The following is a 17988-nucleotide window of genomic DNA, read 5'->3' on the forward strand; positions in this document are numbered from 1 at the left end:
AGCTCTCATACAGGAGAAGGCAAAGTTGGCTGGTTTGCTTGCACAGAGGGCACTGCTTGAGAAACAGACAGAAATAGCTCAACAACAGGCAGAATTAAAAGCCAAGGAAGACTTGTTAAAGTTGGATGGTGAAATTGAAGCAGCAAGGGCAAGGGAGAAGGTGTTCCAGGAAGAAGTTATTCCATCAACAGACAAAGTTTTAAACCCTGAAACACCAGCATTTGTTCCCAGTCACAATGTGCATCAAAATAAACCCAATGTCACAGTGCCTTTTCTACCCATGGCACCTGCCCCAGAGTCATTCTACCAAAGTCAGCAACAGTTAGCAGCGGCTATGATGCTGCCTCATGCTGAAGTGACCAAGTTTTGTGGTGATCTTCTTGAATATGCATCATTCATGTTGGCATTTAATGACCGCATCGTGCCACACACCACATCAGACTCCAACAGGCTGTATTTCTTAAATCAGCATCTAGAAGGAAAGCCTAAGTCACTCATAGCTGGGTGCATGTTTATGAATGCATCTGAAGGATACATTGAAGCAAAAAGACTTCTGGACAAAGTGTATGGAGATCCATACAAGGTTTCCATGGCATACATAGACAAGCTAACCAAGTGGCCACAAGTGAGAGGTGATAACAGTGAATCTTTGCAGGAATATGCTTTGTATCTTGTGAAATGTAATCATACCATGCAGTCATTGTCAAACATGCAGGTTTTAAATGATTCGCCAAACCTTCAGAGGGTGATTTCAAAGCTGCCAGTGTATATTCAAAATAAGTGGTTGGATCATGTGATAAAGCTCAGGAAACAAGGTGGTGTTTGTGTGTTTCAACACATTAGTGGAATTTGTGCAGAATGCAGCAGAGGCAGCAATGGATCCTGTATTCAGCAGGGAAGCTTTGGGTAAAGTGTGTGTTTTTTCAAAGGCAAAGGCAAATCATGACTCAAGTCAGACCAAGCAAAAATCGTTTGCAGTTACAGTGCAACCATCAAAGTCTGCCAACCAGTATACTAGGAAATGCCGACTCTGTAGTGGTCATCATGACATTGAGGAGTGCCTTCAATTTCTGCACAGGAGTGTAGATGAAAGACGGGAATTTGTTAAAGACAACCGTCTTTGCTTCAGTTGTTTGGGCAATAACCACACTTCAAAAAAGTGTCTCAATCGACGGCAGTGCAAGACATGTAATAAAAGGCATCCTACCACTCTGCACATTGAGAACTTTAGGATGCTTGATAGCAACAGTGCAATTGTGTCACAAGCTAGTGCACAGTTTGAAAGTACAGGTCAAGGTTGTGCTAAGGGTCAAGATGGTACTCAAGGTGAAGGTCGCACTCCAGGTCAAGGTAATACTCAAAGTCTAAGTAATGTGAGGTCTTCTGCATGTACAATTTAAGATACAGTGTTGCAATCAATCTTGCCTGTGCAATTACGTGTAAAGGGTAGTGACAAAGTAGTACAAACTTATGCCTTTTATGATACAGGCAGTACAGGTTGTTTCATTAAAGATAGTATCAAGGATCAATTAAACTGTAAAGGTATTGAAACAGCTATCAAGTTGCAAACAATGCATGGGACTGATATGGTTAAAACCTTTATTGTAAATGGTCTTGTTGTTGCTGATATACATGGTAATAATGATGTTGTATTGCCAAAGGTATTCTCACAAAAGGATATTCCTGTTAATCATGATCAAATTCCAAGGTATGAAATGTTAAAGGATTGGCCTCATTTATCAAGTGTTATTAATAAGATTCCAGTGTATCAGCCAGAGTTAGACATAGGAATTTTGATAGGTAGTAACTGTCCAATAGCTTTACAACCTTTAGAGGTTGTACCCACTTCAGGTTATGGCCCCTTTGCAGTAAGGTATTTGCATGGATGGACAGTTAATGGGCCTGTACACGTTAAGGTTAGTTCAAATGGGGTTTCATGTCACAGGTTACTTGTATCTGATGTTCAACATGTTACTGACTGTATTACTGTTGAAAGTATTAGGAAGTACTTTGAGTTAGATTTTTCAGAAAGGGATCTTGGGTCAGTTCCTGATGAGCGTGGCTTATCTTTTGAGGACATAAGATTTGTGAAAAGGTGCCAGGATGACATTGAATTTAGAGATGGTCACTTTCAGCTACCCATGCCTTTCAGAGATCTCAATGTGAATCTTCCTAACAATAAGAAGCAGGCTGTTAGCAGAGCTAAGTGGCAAAGGAGGAAGATGAAGAATAGTGAAGATTACAGACAGCAGTACACAGCATTTATGGACAAGTTGTTTGAAAAAGGCTATGCTTACAAGATCCCAGATGATGAGGTCAATAAGATTCCTGTTTGGTATCTTCCTCATCACGCAGTTTTTCATCCCAAGAAAGGGAAGATTAGGATTGTTTTTGACTGTAGTGCCAAGTTTGAAGGTGTGTCATTAAATGATGTTCTGCTACAGGGTCCAAACCTCACCAATTCATTGACAGGAGTACTTATTAGATTCCGGCAGGAGGTTTATGCATTCATTGGAGATATTGAAGCTATGTTCTTTCAAATAAAGATTCCACCTGAGAATCAGGACTATGTTAGATTCTTGTGGTGGCCTAATGGTGACATCAATCGACCTCTTGAAGAATTCCGAATGGCTGTTCACATTTTCGGAGCAATCTCATCACCGAGCATTGCAAATACTGCATTGAAGGCCACAGCAGACAAAGCAGATGAGAAGTATGATTCAACTGTTGGCAGCACCATAAGGCACAATTTCTATGTTGACGACTGTTGAATCATACTTCTCATCTGCTTTGTCTGCTGTGGCCTTCAATGCAGTATTTGCAATGCTCGGTGATGAGATTGCTCCGAAAATGTGAACAGCCATTCGGAATTCTTCAAGAGGTCGATTGATGTCACCATTAGGCCACCACAAGAATCTAACATAGTCCTGATTCTCAGGTGGAATCTTTATTTGAAAGAACATAGCTTCAATATCTCCAATGAATGCATAAACCTCCTGCCGGAATCTAATAAGTACTCCTGTCAATGAATTGGTGAGGTTTGGACCCTACAGACAGCAGTACACAGCATTTACTACTACTACTACTACTACTACTACTACTACTACTACTACTACTACTGTTAACGGAATAAAGGTTAAAGTTGAGTTTCTGAGTTTGTGTCGCCCATAACAATAGTTCATTCATCTGTGTGCCCAAAATGAATCCTTTGAATTACGAAATATATACAACTGTACTCCTTGAAGACCTTGCTTGAACTGCCAAAGAGACTTCATAATTTTAGGAAGCGAGATGAAATCGTAATTTGTTTACACCTCTCAACTCTTTAACTACCACTTACAAAAGTAACGACATTGTTTTACCAACTAGATGGGTTTGTGTTTCTGCATTAACAGTTTTGATTAATATACATTTCTGTTCTGAGCTTGAGTCATATAGCATTCATTTCAGAGACGGCAAATGTGTTATTTCTAACAATACATACTCGTCTGAAGTATACAAGAATCCATTTTTCGTTCTGTGTGAATTTTTAGTCTCTGAGAATGTTTCACTTTATGGCCAATATTCTGAAGTTCCTACACATGAGCAGATATATATATTATATATATATAATATATATAATATATATATATATATATATATATATATATTCTATTATGGCATGGAGCTTTGCTCTTATGAATAATTTAAGAATGTTTAAAAAAAAAACAGTAATTAAGACTGAAAGAATAATAAAGAATAATCAAAGTGACGCTAACGCTGCAGGAGCTTAGATATAAAAAAGTAAATGTAAACAGACGTCGATACTGCATGGCTGATTAGAGAGAGAGAGAGAGAGAGAGACGAGACGAGACGAGAGAGAGAGAGAGAGAGAGAGAGAGAGATGCCTTGGAAAAGTCCTCTCTCCTCTCTTAAAGCCACGTCACGAGGAAGATATGACTAGTAATCATTACTATTTTCGGAATGGTTTTTTTCGTGTTATGATTTGCATTATCAAACCTTCGAAGGAGGCACTATACTAAGATAATATTATTGGCTACTACGGCCTGAAATTTTTATAAGGTCATTCCTACTTCTCTGGTGATTTCTTTATCTTTCAGTTCCTGGATACGCGTCAAGACTCGACCGTTAAAATCTTGAGATACTGGGCACTACTACAGACTCCTCCCCGCTCCCCCCCCCACCCCGCAAACCCAAAGCCTCCAGGAGTCATTATGCATTCAAACGTTCAAGTCTTATGTGAGTAAGAGGAAAGGAGTAGAATTCCTTTATAACGTCATTAAGTGCCGGAGAGTACTTCGTTGGCGCCAGTTTCTCTATTCGTCTCATCACCAGACAGGCCTAAACCCCAGCAACTAAGTCACAACAGAAACAAGTTTCTTCCACGTCACTGAGTTTTCCGTTCGATGGTGTCCTATGTTGTTGGTACCTACTACAGCGCTGCCATGAGTACCATTATGGTTAACTTTAATTTTAAATACAATAAAAACTACTGAGGCTACAGGTCTGCATTTTGGTGTGTTTGGTGACTGGAGGGTGGATGATCAACATACCAATTTGCAGCCCTCTAGCCTCAGTAGTTTTAGATATCTGAGGGGGACGGATAAACAAAGCCGGCACAATAGTCTTCTTAGATAGAAAAGAGTCAACCCGATGTTGAAATGAAGTGTCAAAGAGTAAAGCATGTATATATATATATATATATATATATATATATATATATATATATATATATATATATATATATATATATATATATATATATATATATATATATATATATATGCATATACGCTTTACTCTTTTTCATTTCATTTCAACATCACTAATAGGTAAAGCGTGCAAGAGCTCCCTGCGAAATAAGATCATGTTTCCGGAACTTTTAGCGAAAACTTAACATTCTTGAATACTTCACATAAACATCATCTCGTCAAAATAAAACTGCGTAGAAAATGGCAGATATGAAGAGGGTAGAAAAAGGTGCTAAGTAAATGTGCGTGAGGGGAAAATGGAGCTATATGAATCGAAACAGGAGTGATTGAATTTGAACGCGAATTTTCAAAACCAAAACGAAGCGAATCGGAAATGAAACGTGAGTGGATTTGTTACCGGTGAGAAAATGAGGTTCCCAGCGAGAGAACAAATATGAATAATCCTATCTAGCATTCTTCCATGAATGTTAAAACGACCCCTTTCTCTGCGCCGCGAGATAAAGCATAAAAAAAAAAATCCAAAATGAAAGTAGGAAGGGAATAAACCGTAGGAAAATGCTCAGCCATTGTAACTCTTTCTATTAGAATAGGAGGAAACGCATCGAAAAACATTTATTTTCCTCTCTTCTTTTTTAAAGGAGGTTATAAAAGGATGAAATACGTTGTCGGAGGTGCAGTTAAATGGAAGTCCCGAGGAATAAACATCGAACTGTTCACGTGGAAAAGGAGACCAATTTCGTAGCCACGCTCTCCATCGACCTGCCAAAGAAAAAAAAAAAAAAAAAAAAAAAAACTCAACTTATGAATATTTCGGCGCTACTACTTATAAATATTTGGGTTTGTATTATACAGAACGCATAAATATAACCGAATATGAATAGCATTTCTTTATACATTGTTCTTAGGTAGATGTTTTTCGTACTTCGTAAAAAGAATTAACTGATGAATATCTATTTCTATACTTTTGCTTATAAATACTTGGTTTTGTATCATAGAGAACGGATAAATATATGCGCATATTAATAGTGCTTCTTCACACGATGTTCTTAGATTGATGTTTTTTCACATTTCGTATATTCGGCATTTGCTGGCAAAATCGTAACATGTAGTAAATAGTGGGGTACGAATCCCTTGCTAAAATAAAAAAATAAAAAATAAAAAATAAAAAATGAAAGAAACAGATAATTTCAGAAAAGCTCGTCAACAAGTAGGTGGTAAATTGTTTACTGAACACACACACACACACACGCACACACACACACACACACACACATATATGTACCTTAAGTGTATACTGTTACGTCACGTAAGTCATTTCTCGTGACGAACGTGCAATTAGCAGATGATTGCTCTTTGCACATATTAAAAGAGGCTTGGTATCATGAAAAAGACCGTCATCTCTTACCATCCACCCCTCTCTCTCTCTCTCTCTCTCTCTCATCTCCATATGCAACTCATCAATCATAAAGCCGAGTATCTGACTGGAAAGAGCAGAAATGCAGGGCAGTTTTCCATCACTAAAATTTTTTCATTTTTTCATATATTTTTTTTTTTTTACTGACCGACTCCATATTCAGATACAAAGAACCTGACTGTACTTTTTTTTTTTTTTTAGATTGGGGGTGGGTTGGGGGTTTAGTTCCTTTCGGCCCCTCCCCCCATAAAAAAAATATGTCGTTGTTTTGAAGACAAGGTGTTTTTTTTTTTTTTTTTTTTTTTTAAAGCGATAGTCGTTTTTTATTTTGGCTTGAAAAGGAGAACTTGGTGACAGGATGAAGTTTTATTTTGTTTTTTGATTTTTTATTCGCTAGTCGCGTCAGTCAGTGTTTGTTTGAAGTTTTGACGGGTCTCTTCTTGAGAGTGACTCCCCCAGGGGTTTTAACCAGGTGTGTGCCCACCTTTGCGGCGTGTTTAATACCAGCTCGTTAGGGACCGTAAAAAACAAAAACAAAAAGAGTGTAAATATCGTAGAAATAATAACCACCAAGAGATATCAGTCTCTGAAGCCCCCTTGGGGAGTCCCTATTGAAGAAAGATCCATTTTGACAAGTATCGAATCAGTGGACGAATAAATTCGGTGCTGGGTTATACTTTAAAAGTTGTCCTTTTTCTTATGAGAAATGTGCCTTTTTATAGACTTGGATTGCTGCCGTTTTTCTTTGCGTCATATTATTATTATTATTATTATTATTATTATTATTATTATTATTATTATTATTATTATTATTATTTCATTATTATTATATTATTATTATTATTATCTTATTATTATTATTATTATGATTATTATTAGTATTATTATTATTATTATTATTATTATTCATTATATTATTATTATTATTATTATTCAGAAGATGAACCTAGCTCATATGGAACAAGCGCACCACAGGGGCCACTGACGTGAAATTCAGTCTTTTGAAGAATATTAAGACGTTTATTAAGAAATAAGAGACGGTAAAAGAAAATGCAGAAAGATGAGAGCTCACTTAATAAAAAAAAATAATGTATGTAATAAATAATTCATTGATGTATAAAAGGCGGAAAAATATTTGTATTGTTCTCCTTCAGACTGTATGGATGAGCATTCTCGATGGTTGTTAACAATTACTATTCAGTTATAAGGAGTATAAGCAATAAAACTTTGACAAAACATTCGGAATGAGAGTAGTAAGCGACCAAAAATAAAATCACAAGCCTGAAACTGAACAAAAGTATAAAAACTGGAAAAAAATGAATAAAAAAGGCGAAGCATTGACTAAGGCAATTTGTAATACGTGTTCTATGCTTAAAGAATTTTTAAATTTCACGTAAAATTTTTTTGACGAGATTTTTATGTTGGTTTTGATTACATAAGGTCTTGAGAAAATGGCCCATTAACTTTTTTTTTTTTTTTTTAATTTGAGATTTTTGCATTAGAATGAATATTTTATTCTGATAATTTCTTTTATAAATTCTCTCTATCTCTGTCTCTCTGTCTTTCCGGGTCAAAAAAGTGGACAATTAACTTTTCTTTTTTTTAATTTGAGGTTTTTGCGTTAGAATGAAAATCTCATTCTCATAATTATTTTTTTTATTAATTCTCTATCTCTGTCTGTCTTTCTGGCTCATGTTTTTTTCTTATCTCTCTCTTTCTCTCATTCTATACATTCTCTCTCTCTCATTTTACGTTACTGCATTGAACCAATTCACGGGCGATAGATATTAAAACGCACGTCACTTAAAAATCAAGCGAAAAACGGTTAGAATTAACGAAACACAAAGATGTGAAACCGAGCAACGAAAAAGGTAAGAAGAACGTCAAGCCATCTTACCGTGCTTACCCTTTCGGGGTAATGAAGATTATGCTAAAACAGTCGCCGTATGTGTACCATCGTAATTGAAGGATTAGAGACGAGCGGGTTTCCATCACGTTAGATGAAACAGATGGTGCCCGGCGCTTAACCACCTTCTATTTGGGCGCTAGGGAAGTTCTGACTTAGGAAATATTTCTTTGGGAATTTTTTATTCCTGTTTTTTTTTTCTTTCTCCTGATTTTACTGCTTTCTTCTTCTTCTTCTTCTTCTTCTTCTTTCTTCTTCTTCTTCTTCTTCTTCTTCTTCTTCACAACCATCACCTTTATTTATATATTTATTCATTGAATTAATCTGATTTTTGGCTTTCTAAAAAAAAAAAAAAAAAAAAAAACTATCGTTCTGTGTGTCTGACCGTCCGGACTTTTTTTCTGTCCTAACATCTTAACATCAAGGCAAATTCCATCTCTATCGTGAATCTTTCATATAAAAAAATATAATTTTTTATATATTGCCAATATCTAAAGGTTTTTGCATGAACCGATGATTATGTATAATTCCTCCAATTTCGAGATGAATTCGTTGTACGAATTCATCTCGTTTCACCTTCACGCCCTCAGTCTCTCCTCGTCACTCGTCCCCTGTTGGGTCGATGGGCGTGAAATCTCTTTGAATACATTCACAGTTTCGTGATTTACCTCACTTCTTCTGGAAAATTCAGTTCCTCTGGGAGAATATATATTTTTTTTCGTGGCTAGAATGTCTATCTCTTTTTAATAGAAGTGGTCACGCAATCTTTCCATTTCACTTCCGCTTTACCAACATTGCAGAAGGTTGAATCATACGTTGATTCTTTGTAATGATAAATAAATAAAATAAATGAATTGAAAAAAAAAAGTGGAGGAGAAATTACAAATATTACAAAATTACTTTCCACAAGAATGGCATAAACTAATCATATTCCTTTACACACACACACACACACACACACACAGACACACACACACACACACACACACACACACACATATATATATATATATATATATATATATAATATATATATATATATATATGTAATCGACCATTGTATTCCTCTCGAAAGTCTAAGCTACTTATTCTCAATACTATATTCTTTTGTTGTTAACACTGTTAAACTGAAATTTATATTCTAGAAATAAAAGTGACAAAACTACGGCATGCATTTATTATTTTTGTTATCTCTACTGATCGTAAAGTAGTACTAAAGTAGTACATAAGGAGTGTACAAAATATCTATGAAATGTATCAATAAATGTTAATAAATATCCTCCATCAGTATAGGTGTCTAAGTCTCACCATATGAGCGTGCTATATATATATATATATATATATATATATATATATATATATATATATATATATATATATATATATAGTTGCTATATTTAGTGGTAGGCAAAACATCCGGTGCAAGATATTATAACGTAATAATTATGATGCGTTTAGGGTCATTTTATTGATTATATCAATGAATAGTACGTTCCAATAGGTAATCTTCCAAATAATAAAAAAATAAGTATGACGGGAAAAAATCATTGAAACCTTTCAATAACTAACTTTCCAAATAATAATAAAAAGGTATAAGGGAAAAAACCCATTGAAACATTCCAATAATTAACCTTCCAAATAATAATAATAATAATAAAAAGGTATAACAGGAAAAAAACCCTTTGAATTCTAAAAGAAAACGAAATACCAAATCATTTTACAAGAAAGCAACGGAAAGAGTCGATGAATGGGAAGGAGTTTTTCCACGAAGAATAAAAAAAAAATACCTTTTGTCACTACCATTTTTCAATTTAGGAAATGCCAAGAGAAAAATAGTAAAAAAAAAAGGAAACCCATCGATTCATTGATCCGCCATCGGCAATACGAAAGATGCAAAAGGCCAAAGTCAAAGTCAAATTCAAAGTCAAAGTCAAATTCAACAAACAAGGGAGAAGTTTCCATGAGCTGGAAAAATATTCCATTCCATAACCAAATATTTTCGGACGTTTCCGTTCATCTGTCTGAAGCCAACCCCACCTCCCCCCCCCCACCTTTTTTTTTTTTATTCGATATTTAGTTACTGAGTAATAAAGTTTTGAGTAGTGTGATTGTTTTGATAATTGTTCACATACGCCCTTGCCCGATTGGAATGTATCGTATTGCTATTTCTGTGTCTGTCTATCAGTCTGTTTCGAATAAAAACCACCATAATTTCCGTTGTGGTATTTGATTTACCTATATCCTTTCAAATGAAAAGTAATGTAGGAGGGCGTATTTGACTCCGCATAAACAGAATGCATATGTATACGTACATGTATAAATATATATATATATATATATATATATATATATATATATATATATATATATATATAATATATATATCCCTACTCTTACTCACCCACACACATATACAGACACAATAACTCTCCCCAAACGCAAGAGAAAAGTCCCCTGAAAACATTGCTGGAGGACGAGGTAGTTCGCGTCCTACTTGATTCTTCGATTCCTTTCCTTCTCTCCTTCTCTCTCTCTCTCTCTCTCTCTCTCTCTCTGTGATTTGGCAACTCGGGGTGTCAGGTTATTAATGGGAGGCACAAAAGGCATTAGAGAGGTCTCAGGTCCGGTAGGGGGAGACGGACTCCTCTTTTTTTTTTCTTTTTTATTTCCTTTTACCCAGTTTTTACCTCTAGAACCCCTCTCCCTTCTTAATCCCATTACTCTTAAACTTCTTCTCTTAACCATCGCAACTTTGGGGACCGAAGTACGAACTTTATCGTTACGCGGATAAAAAAAAAATCGAAAAAATAAAAAAAAAAAGGTGAGGAAAGACAGAATTATCGCTGATAAAAAAAATAGCAGAAAAAAAGGGTGAGGAGAGACGGAATTATCAGCGAGTTCAGTAATCCTGACAGATACCCTGACAAGGACAAATGGGGGCTTAAGACAGGTGGGTGGACAGGCAGACAGACTAAAAAAAAAAAAATAAATAAATAAAAAGCACGGAAAAGGTAAATAACTGCGTAAGTAGGTATTCAAAATGTTTTATAACGGGTGGACATGCAAACAGACGAAAAAAAAAAACAAACAAACAAACAACAGAAAAGGTGAATAACTGCATAAGTATCCAAATAGTTTAAAGTGGGGTGGAGAGACAAACAGACGAAAAACAATACACGGAAAAGGTGAATAAATGCGTAAATATCCAAACTGTTTTTATAACGGGAAGACAGGCAAACAAACGAAAAAATAAATAAATACATAGATAAATGGAAAAGGTGAATAACTGTGTTAGCATCCAATGATTTTAATAACGGGTGGACAGGCAAACAGACAAAAAATAAAAAAAAAAACGACAAGGTGAATAAATGCGTAAACATCCAAAAAGTTTTATAACGGAGGGAGAGGCAAAGAGACAAAAAATAAATAAATAAATAAATAAATACACGGAAAAGGTGAATAAATGCATAAACACCCATAAAGTTTTCTAACGACGTAAGAGTATTTCCTGAAAAAAACCCAACTCCAAACTTATGTGTCAGCACCTCAAGTCAACGCTACAAAGTATTTACAACAAAAAGTTTTTTTTTATCATTTTTTAATGTAATACCCTATCAGGTGAGCGAAGTGTGTTTGTTATAAAATAAACCTCTTTGTTTTATTATTTCACTTTGTGCTTCAATTTCTTCTCGTGCTTGTTCGTACTATGTTCCAATGAACGTTAGAAGAAGGATAATCTTAGATTAGGCTTTTATTATTCTTTATTTATCATCCTACAAAAATGAGTAATAAAAATAGCTAATAAAATCATCATTTTCTATTTAGCGAATCTTGCAAATAATATAGAGCATATTATGTATACATAGTAAGTTTTTATTATGATAGAAATGGTAGTATATCAACAAGGAACTTGTCCATAACAATACTCAGAATAAGATGCTACCATTTAGGTGTGACTTAGCTTTTTCAGGATGGACTCAACATATAGCAATATCCTTGCTGTATTGGACAAAATATACATATGCTCTCTCCCTTAAAATGAAACCAGTGGTTATTCAGCAACGGTACGAACGGCTTTACGTGACCTCCGAACCACGTCGAGAGTGAACTTCTATCACCATAAATACACATCTCTAACACCTCAGTGGGATGCCCGAGAATCGAACTCGGTGGCAGGTCAAGACCATACCGATCACGCCACTGAGGCGCCTTATCCTTCTGTGGCTTCAAAAGTGAACCACAAAAGTATCATCAAAGGTCTTGCTATATTATAATCGTCAGTAAGCATTGCACAGTTATTGGAAGATTAAATGATTTATAAATGCTTTGAGCATTAGGGACTTTTCCAATTGCCCTTAGGTAAGCATAAGACGTTTAATCTTTCATCGTATAATCAGTAATCATTACTAAATATTATCCCCCATAGGGAGGACGTGACGCCTCTGCGCCTCATACGGTGCACCGTAGGCATTACTTAAGGTTCTTTGCAGCGTCCCTACGGTCCCTAGCTGCAACCCCTTTCATTTCTTTTGCTGTACCTCCATTTATATTCTCTTCTTCCACCTTACTGTCCACCCTCTCCTAACAATTGTTTCATAGTGCAACTGAGAAGTTTTCCTTCTGTTACACCTTTCAAACATTTTTACCGTCCATATCCGTTTCAGCGTTGAATGACCTTATAGGTCACAGTGCTTGGGCCTTGGCCTAAATTCTATATATTCTTTTCTATTCTACTTTACTGGATAATATCTTTAGTCTAAAAGATAAATAGCCCACTGGGAGTTTGAGAGACATAAGCCATTTCAGTTCAATCTTCTCTATGTCTTCAGGTGAGCAGAAGATATTTCGTTTTGGAATTTCTTTTTTTAATAACGCCCACATATGCTCTTTTTACTCATTCAGAACTGGTCCATTCCTCTGAGCTACTATAGATATTATCTTTTTCAGGTGCTCAATTTCAACTTAAATGGAATTATATCATTAGAAGACAAAATAATATTGGTATTCCCGAAATGGATTTCATTTTGCTTGTGTATGTATGTATGTATGTATGTATGTATGTATGTATGTATGTATGTATGTGTGTGTATGTATGTATGTATGTATTATGTATGTTCTGTATGTGTGTGTATGTATATATATATATATGTATTAATATATATATATATATATATATATATATATATATACATATATATTATAATATTTTATTATATATATATTTATATATATATATATATATATATATATATATATATATATATATATATATATATATATATATATACATACATACTTGTGTGTGTGTTCATGAAGAGAGAGACAATTTGAAGCAAATATAGTTCAGGCAAAAGAATACTCATAGCGAGGGGAATAAACAAATTGAGGAAGGGTAAAAGAAAAACTAGTGAATTTCGTATTTCTTTGCCCTAAACAAGAGCAGAGTAATGATGCATGTTCCTCTCTCCCTCTTTCCAGGGAAACCGAAAGGGTAACAGGCAAAATCAGAATGGTAGGACCCAGTTGTCCCAAATTCGCAGCTCGCAAAGAACACTGGGGGGAAGAGACTAAAAAAAAAAAACAAAAAAAAAAAAGAAAAAAAAAGAAAAAATTCAAAATTCGAGAAGTTTTAAATTTTTTTTGGGATATTTTTTATTGGGGTGTGGAAATAAAATAAGAACGATATGTAGCATTATAACTACGATGAAAGGCACGTGAGTACCTATGTAAGAGATATTATAAAAATTACGATTTTCATAGCTTGATTTTCATTGCTATGCTTGCCAACAGCTATCCTGTCGTTGATGATGAGAAAGGTGAGCGCGCGTGCGCATGCGCGTAGGGGGGGGGGAAGGGGGGGGGAGGGTTAAGTATGTGCGTCTCCCTCCCGAGTCTCTACAAGCCTTTTGGAATGAAGTTACAAGTCTCATGTTTATTTTTTTTTTTCATTCAATTTGCCACCTACCACAGCTGTCCATCTACCCAATTTACTGCTTAGATCACCAGAGGCACAATGGGTATTATAAATGACCTACGCCCATCTCAGGAATCGAACTTACTTCGTCTTCACACGTACGTTTTGCTGCCCTTCCAAATATAGATGCCTCTTTCAACCAGTGAAAAAAAATGCTAATAATTGGTAATAAACAGTTCAGTAAACAACCGAAGACAACATTCAATAGTACTTGTTAAAAGAAGCAATTCTTCGAATTCAAATATTTCACGATAGCCGACGAAGAGCATACCTCGGAGATTCTTAAACGGATATGAGACAAATCTCTTAAATCACAGTCTTCGTAAAGAATTCAGGGGCCAGTGCGCACGAGGGCGTTCAGTGAAATCTCCCGATATTTATGGTCTATAAAACGAAATGGAAAAGTAAATAGATTGCACCAGAGTAATGGCAACAGACGTTTTCCGATAAATTCTGTCGTTTTCGAAATAACAGCTGGGGGAGGTAGGTTCCCCCACCCCTCCTTTTTAAGGATAACAAATACGAGCTTTAATTTCTGCTCTCTTATGGAAAATTGCCCAATGCAAATATCTGACAAGTAGCAACACATTCGAATTTGGTTCTAATATGGCAGCTAAAAGAGTTGCATCTTTGCCTCATTTCTGCTGTCATCTCATTTTACAGGTATTATTTCGGTTACGGATGCGCTGACCCACGAAATATTGCATAGCTACAGAGCTTCTGCGATGAAAATCTTAAGAACAACATAATTTTCTGTGGTAATATATAATTTGAATATTTTTCCGTTTGATTTTGGTTTGGTTTTACCAAAATAGCAACTCTGGACATTACGGGCCATTTTTATGACAAAGAGTGCTCAGTGTAAATAGGAAATCGCCTATTGCAAAAAAAAAAAAAAAAAAATTATTTGCCTGGAAAGTGACAACACTAAATCGATAGGCACGGGGCCCTATTGTTTGCATGGCGGAAATGCCAAAAAATTATTCTGAAATATTTTCTGTTTAAATACGGAGATGGAGGTAGCAGGGGGCAATGACCCATGCATATCTGAATGACCTCCGGATACTGTACTTTTATGGATAATGGGTTACGAACACACACACACAAACATACAAAGAATATCTTATGAATAATTTCACCTCGAGAGAAGTGAGGATTACCTCGTCGGGGACCTCCCGTTTTGATGGTATACGTTTTGACAGAGAAATAAACACTAACATCTCTCTTTCTTCTTCATTTTGTCTCATTTCTCAATCAAATAATCAATATAAACCTAATTTTCCTTGCTCAGGTGAACGAAGGAATCCAGGATTCTTCTATTCTTATCCAGTTCTGGAGAGAGAGAGAGAGAGAGAGAGAGAGAGAGAGAGAGAGAGAGAGAGAGAGAGAGAAAGTTGATTATTATTCAGCTGTAAAGAATAAATTTCCGTAATGGGTCATTATTTCTTTGAATGTACGTATAAAATTTATTTCGTTAACGTCCAATAATTGTATCTATTAATAGTGAAAAATTAACTCTTAAATGACACAGGACCTGTAACGAGTTAAGCTCAGATGTGCTGAGATAATTCCGTACACGCCGGATTCAACCTATTTAGCAGGATAAAAATGATAATGATGGGGAGAAGGGGGAAGAGAGAGAGAAGAGAGGACATGAGAGAGAACGAGAAGGAGAGACCGAAGGACCGGAGATGAGAGGAGGAGAGAGAGAGCGAGACAAGAGGGGAGACAAGTAAAATAATAGAATGGTAAAATAGGAAAAATAACAAGAAAGGAACATGCCTCTGCAAAAAAGGCATGCAAACATAGAAACAACTGCAACTGTGTCCCAAAAAAAAAACAATTATTAAAATAGGAAACGAAATCAGTCTTCAAAATGAACATGACGACGTGGCATTTGTGCATTAAAATCAACAAAACGAAAAAGAATAATGTGTAAAACGTAAACTACCAAGAATATCAAGGACAAAGGATATTGTACGAGTACAATTTACAAAACTGGAAAAAACAGATAACAGGAGAAAACAGCTTAAAGCCAAACACAACCACCACCTCCCGCGTCCCCCGCCCCCATCCCCCCCCAAAAAAAAAAGAGAGGTAGGAAGTGAACAAAAAACAAATGAGAAAAGCTGGGAGGAGCGAATTATAATTGTCACTATCATACAGCGCCCTACGTAGTCTCCGAGGGCAAAAGACTGATTTCTTTCGGCGTAAGACTAACGCAAACAGTAATAAAAATTAGTCACTGCTGGACTTTTTTTTCTGGATAATTACCTTCCTACCACCAACCACATAAGGTAGAAATGACCCGAGATAATGCTACGCGAGGAAAAAGGATAAAATACATTCCACTGGGGCTTTTCTACTGATAATCTGAATATAGCTGAAATATATTCTGGGACGTTTCTCACCGCGGATTCAAGTTTCTTAGGATTAAATATTTTTCTGCGATCAAATGGAAGTCATAATATATATATATATATATACATATATATATATATATATATATATATATATATATATATATATATAATATATATATATACGTATATATATATATAAGTATACGAGTCATATCACGTAACCGTGATTCATATATACTCATTGAGCTACAAATGTCCTTTAGTATCTGATTCGCTCTATCTCGGAATTATTATATTTTCATATACGTTAAACTCACACACACGCGCACATACATATATAGATATATATATATATATATATATATATATATATATATATATATATATATATATATATAGTATAGTGCAAATTATATACACACATACTATAAATTATATATATATTATATATATATATGCATAACTATATTACACACATACTATATATATATTATATATATATATATATATATATATATATATATATATCGAGCTACAATGTCCTTTAATATCTAATTCGCTCTACCTCAGAATTAATATATTTTCATATATGCTTAACCGAAGGGGAATTTTTTCTCGATAATAGATTTGCCTAGACCAGGGCGCGAACCTATGGATCCTTTCAAACCCAGGAACGTCAGTGAAGCTTTACCTACTACACCACCTCTCGCGGTGGTGTAGTAGGTAAAGCTTCACTGACGTTCCTGGGTTTGAAAGGATCCATAGGTTCGCGCCCTGGTCCAGGCAAATCTATTATCGAGAAAAAATTCCCCTTCGGTTAAGCATATATGAAAATATATTAATTCTGAGGTAGAGCGAATTAGATATTAAAGGACATTGTAGCTCGATATATGTATATGAATCACGGAAATGTGATATGACTTATATATATTACATATCTATATATATATAATATATATATATATGTATATATATATATAGTATATATAAATATATATAAGGCACTCAAATGTTTGTGTGCGTGTATGCATAAAACCACTGTACCTGATTGGTGTCAGGCATAGTATTAAAACGACAAAATCTATATCTGGGTACTTTTACGCGCGTGACATATTGGACATAACAACCTTGAAAACTAGGGCCTGGTTGTCGTCCTTTCTTCGACAAACCTCTGCCTTTCCATTTGTCTCGTATTAAAAATTGTTAAAAATATCCTATCCTATTTGCATAATCCGCTTCTCCGTCTCTCGCTTCCCAGGATCCTTGGTAGGGTATTCCTTTGTGTGCTCAGTTCCTTAAATAGCTGGGTTGCTCCGAGCTCCTTGCTTAAGCAACCTTGTTCTGTATCCTGTTTATACAAAAGGTGATGTCTGGAGGATTTAAACTGCGCGATTTGGTTACGAAGGAATAATCCGGGTACGAATAGAAAGAGGTTTATTACACTCACATTTGTGTAAATCTGTCTCCAGTTGCTTATTATGGTAAAAGGCTATTCTTATTGTTGATAAAAAGCTATTCCCTGTCTGTGATATATTGCTTATTATTGGTGAAAAGATATTTCCTTTCTGGAAAAATTTACACAAAACTGACATTTCTTTTAAGTCACTTGCAAAACTATA

At 35.2% G+C, this 17988-nt stretch overlaps 2 protein-coding genes across 2 annotated transcripts in view; one reads left to right on the plus strand and one right to left on the minus strand.

Annotated features, from left to right (window-relative positions):
* The window catches only part of LOC135224689 (uncharacterized), a 191699-nt gene that overhangs the window by 27264 nt on the left and 146447 nt on the right, over positions 1–17988 (minus strand). The gene's annotated exons all lie outside the window — the stretch shown is intronic.
* On the plus strand, positions 1233–2771 carry LOC135224886 (uncharacterized). The gene is made up of 2 exons (XM_064264210.1): positions 1233–1350; positions 1489–2771. Exons 1-2 carry the CDS (start codon positions 1233–1235, stop codon positions 2769–2771), a joined length of 1401 nt encoding a protein of 466 aa, XP_064120280.1.

The sequence above is a fragment of the Macrobrachium nipponense genome, chromosome 12 (genome assembly GCF_015104395.2).
Source record: "Macrobrachium nipponense isolate FS-2020 chromosome 12, ASM1510439v2, whole genome shotgun sequence".
NCBI classification, from domain to species: domain Eukaryota; kingdom Metazoa; phylum Arthropoda; class Malacostraca; order Decapoda; family Palaemonidae; genus Macrobrachium; species Macrobrachium nipponense.

What these genes read in the sequence shown, in the direction of transcription:
- LOC135224886 (XM_064264210.1), top strand. Translation starts at nt 1,233, where the DNA reads ATGCTTGATAGCAACAGTGCAATTGTGTCACAAGCTAGTGCACAGTTT. An exon ending in AGGTCGCACTCCAGGTCAAG is followed by an intron (nt 1,351 to 1,488) that starts GTAATACTCAAA and finishes TTTATGATACAG; the next exon opens with GCAGTACAGGTTGTTTCATT.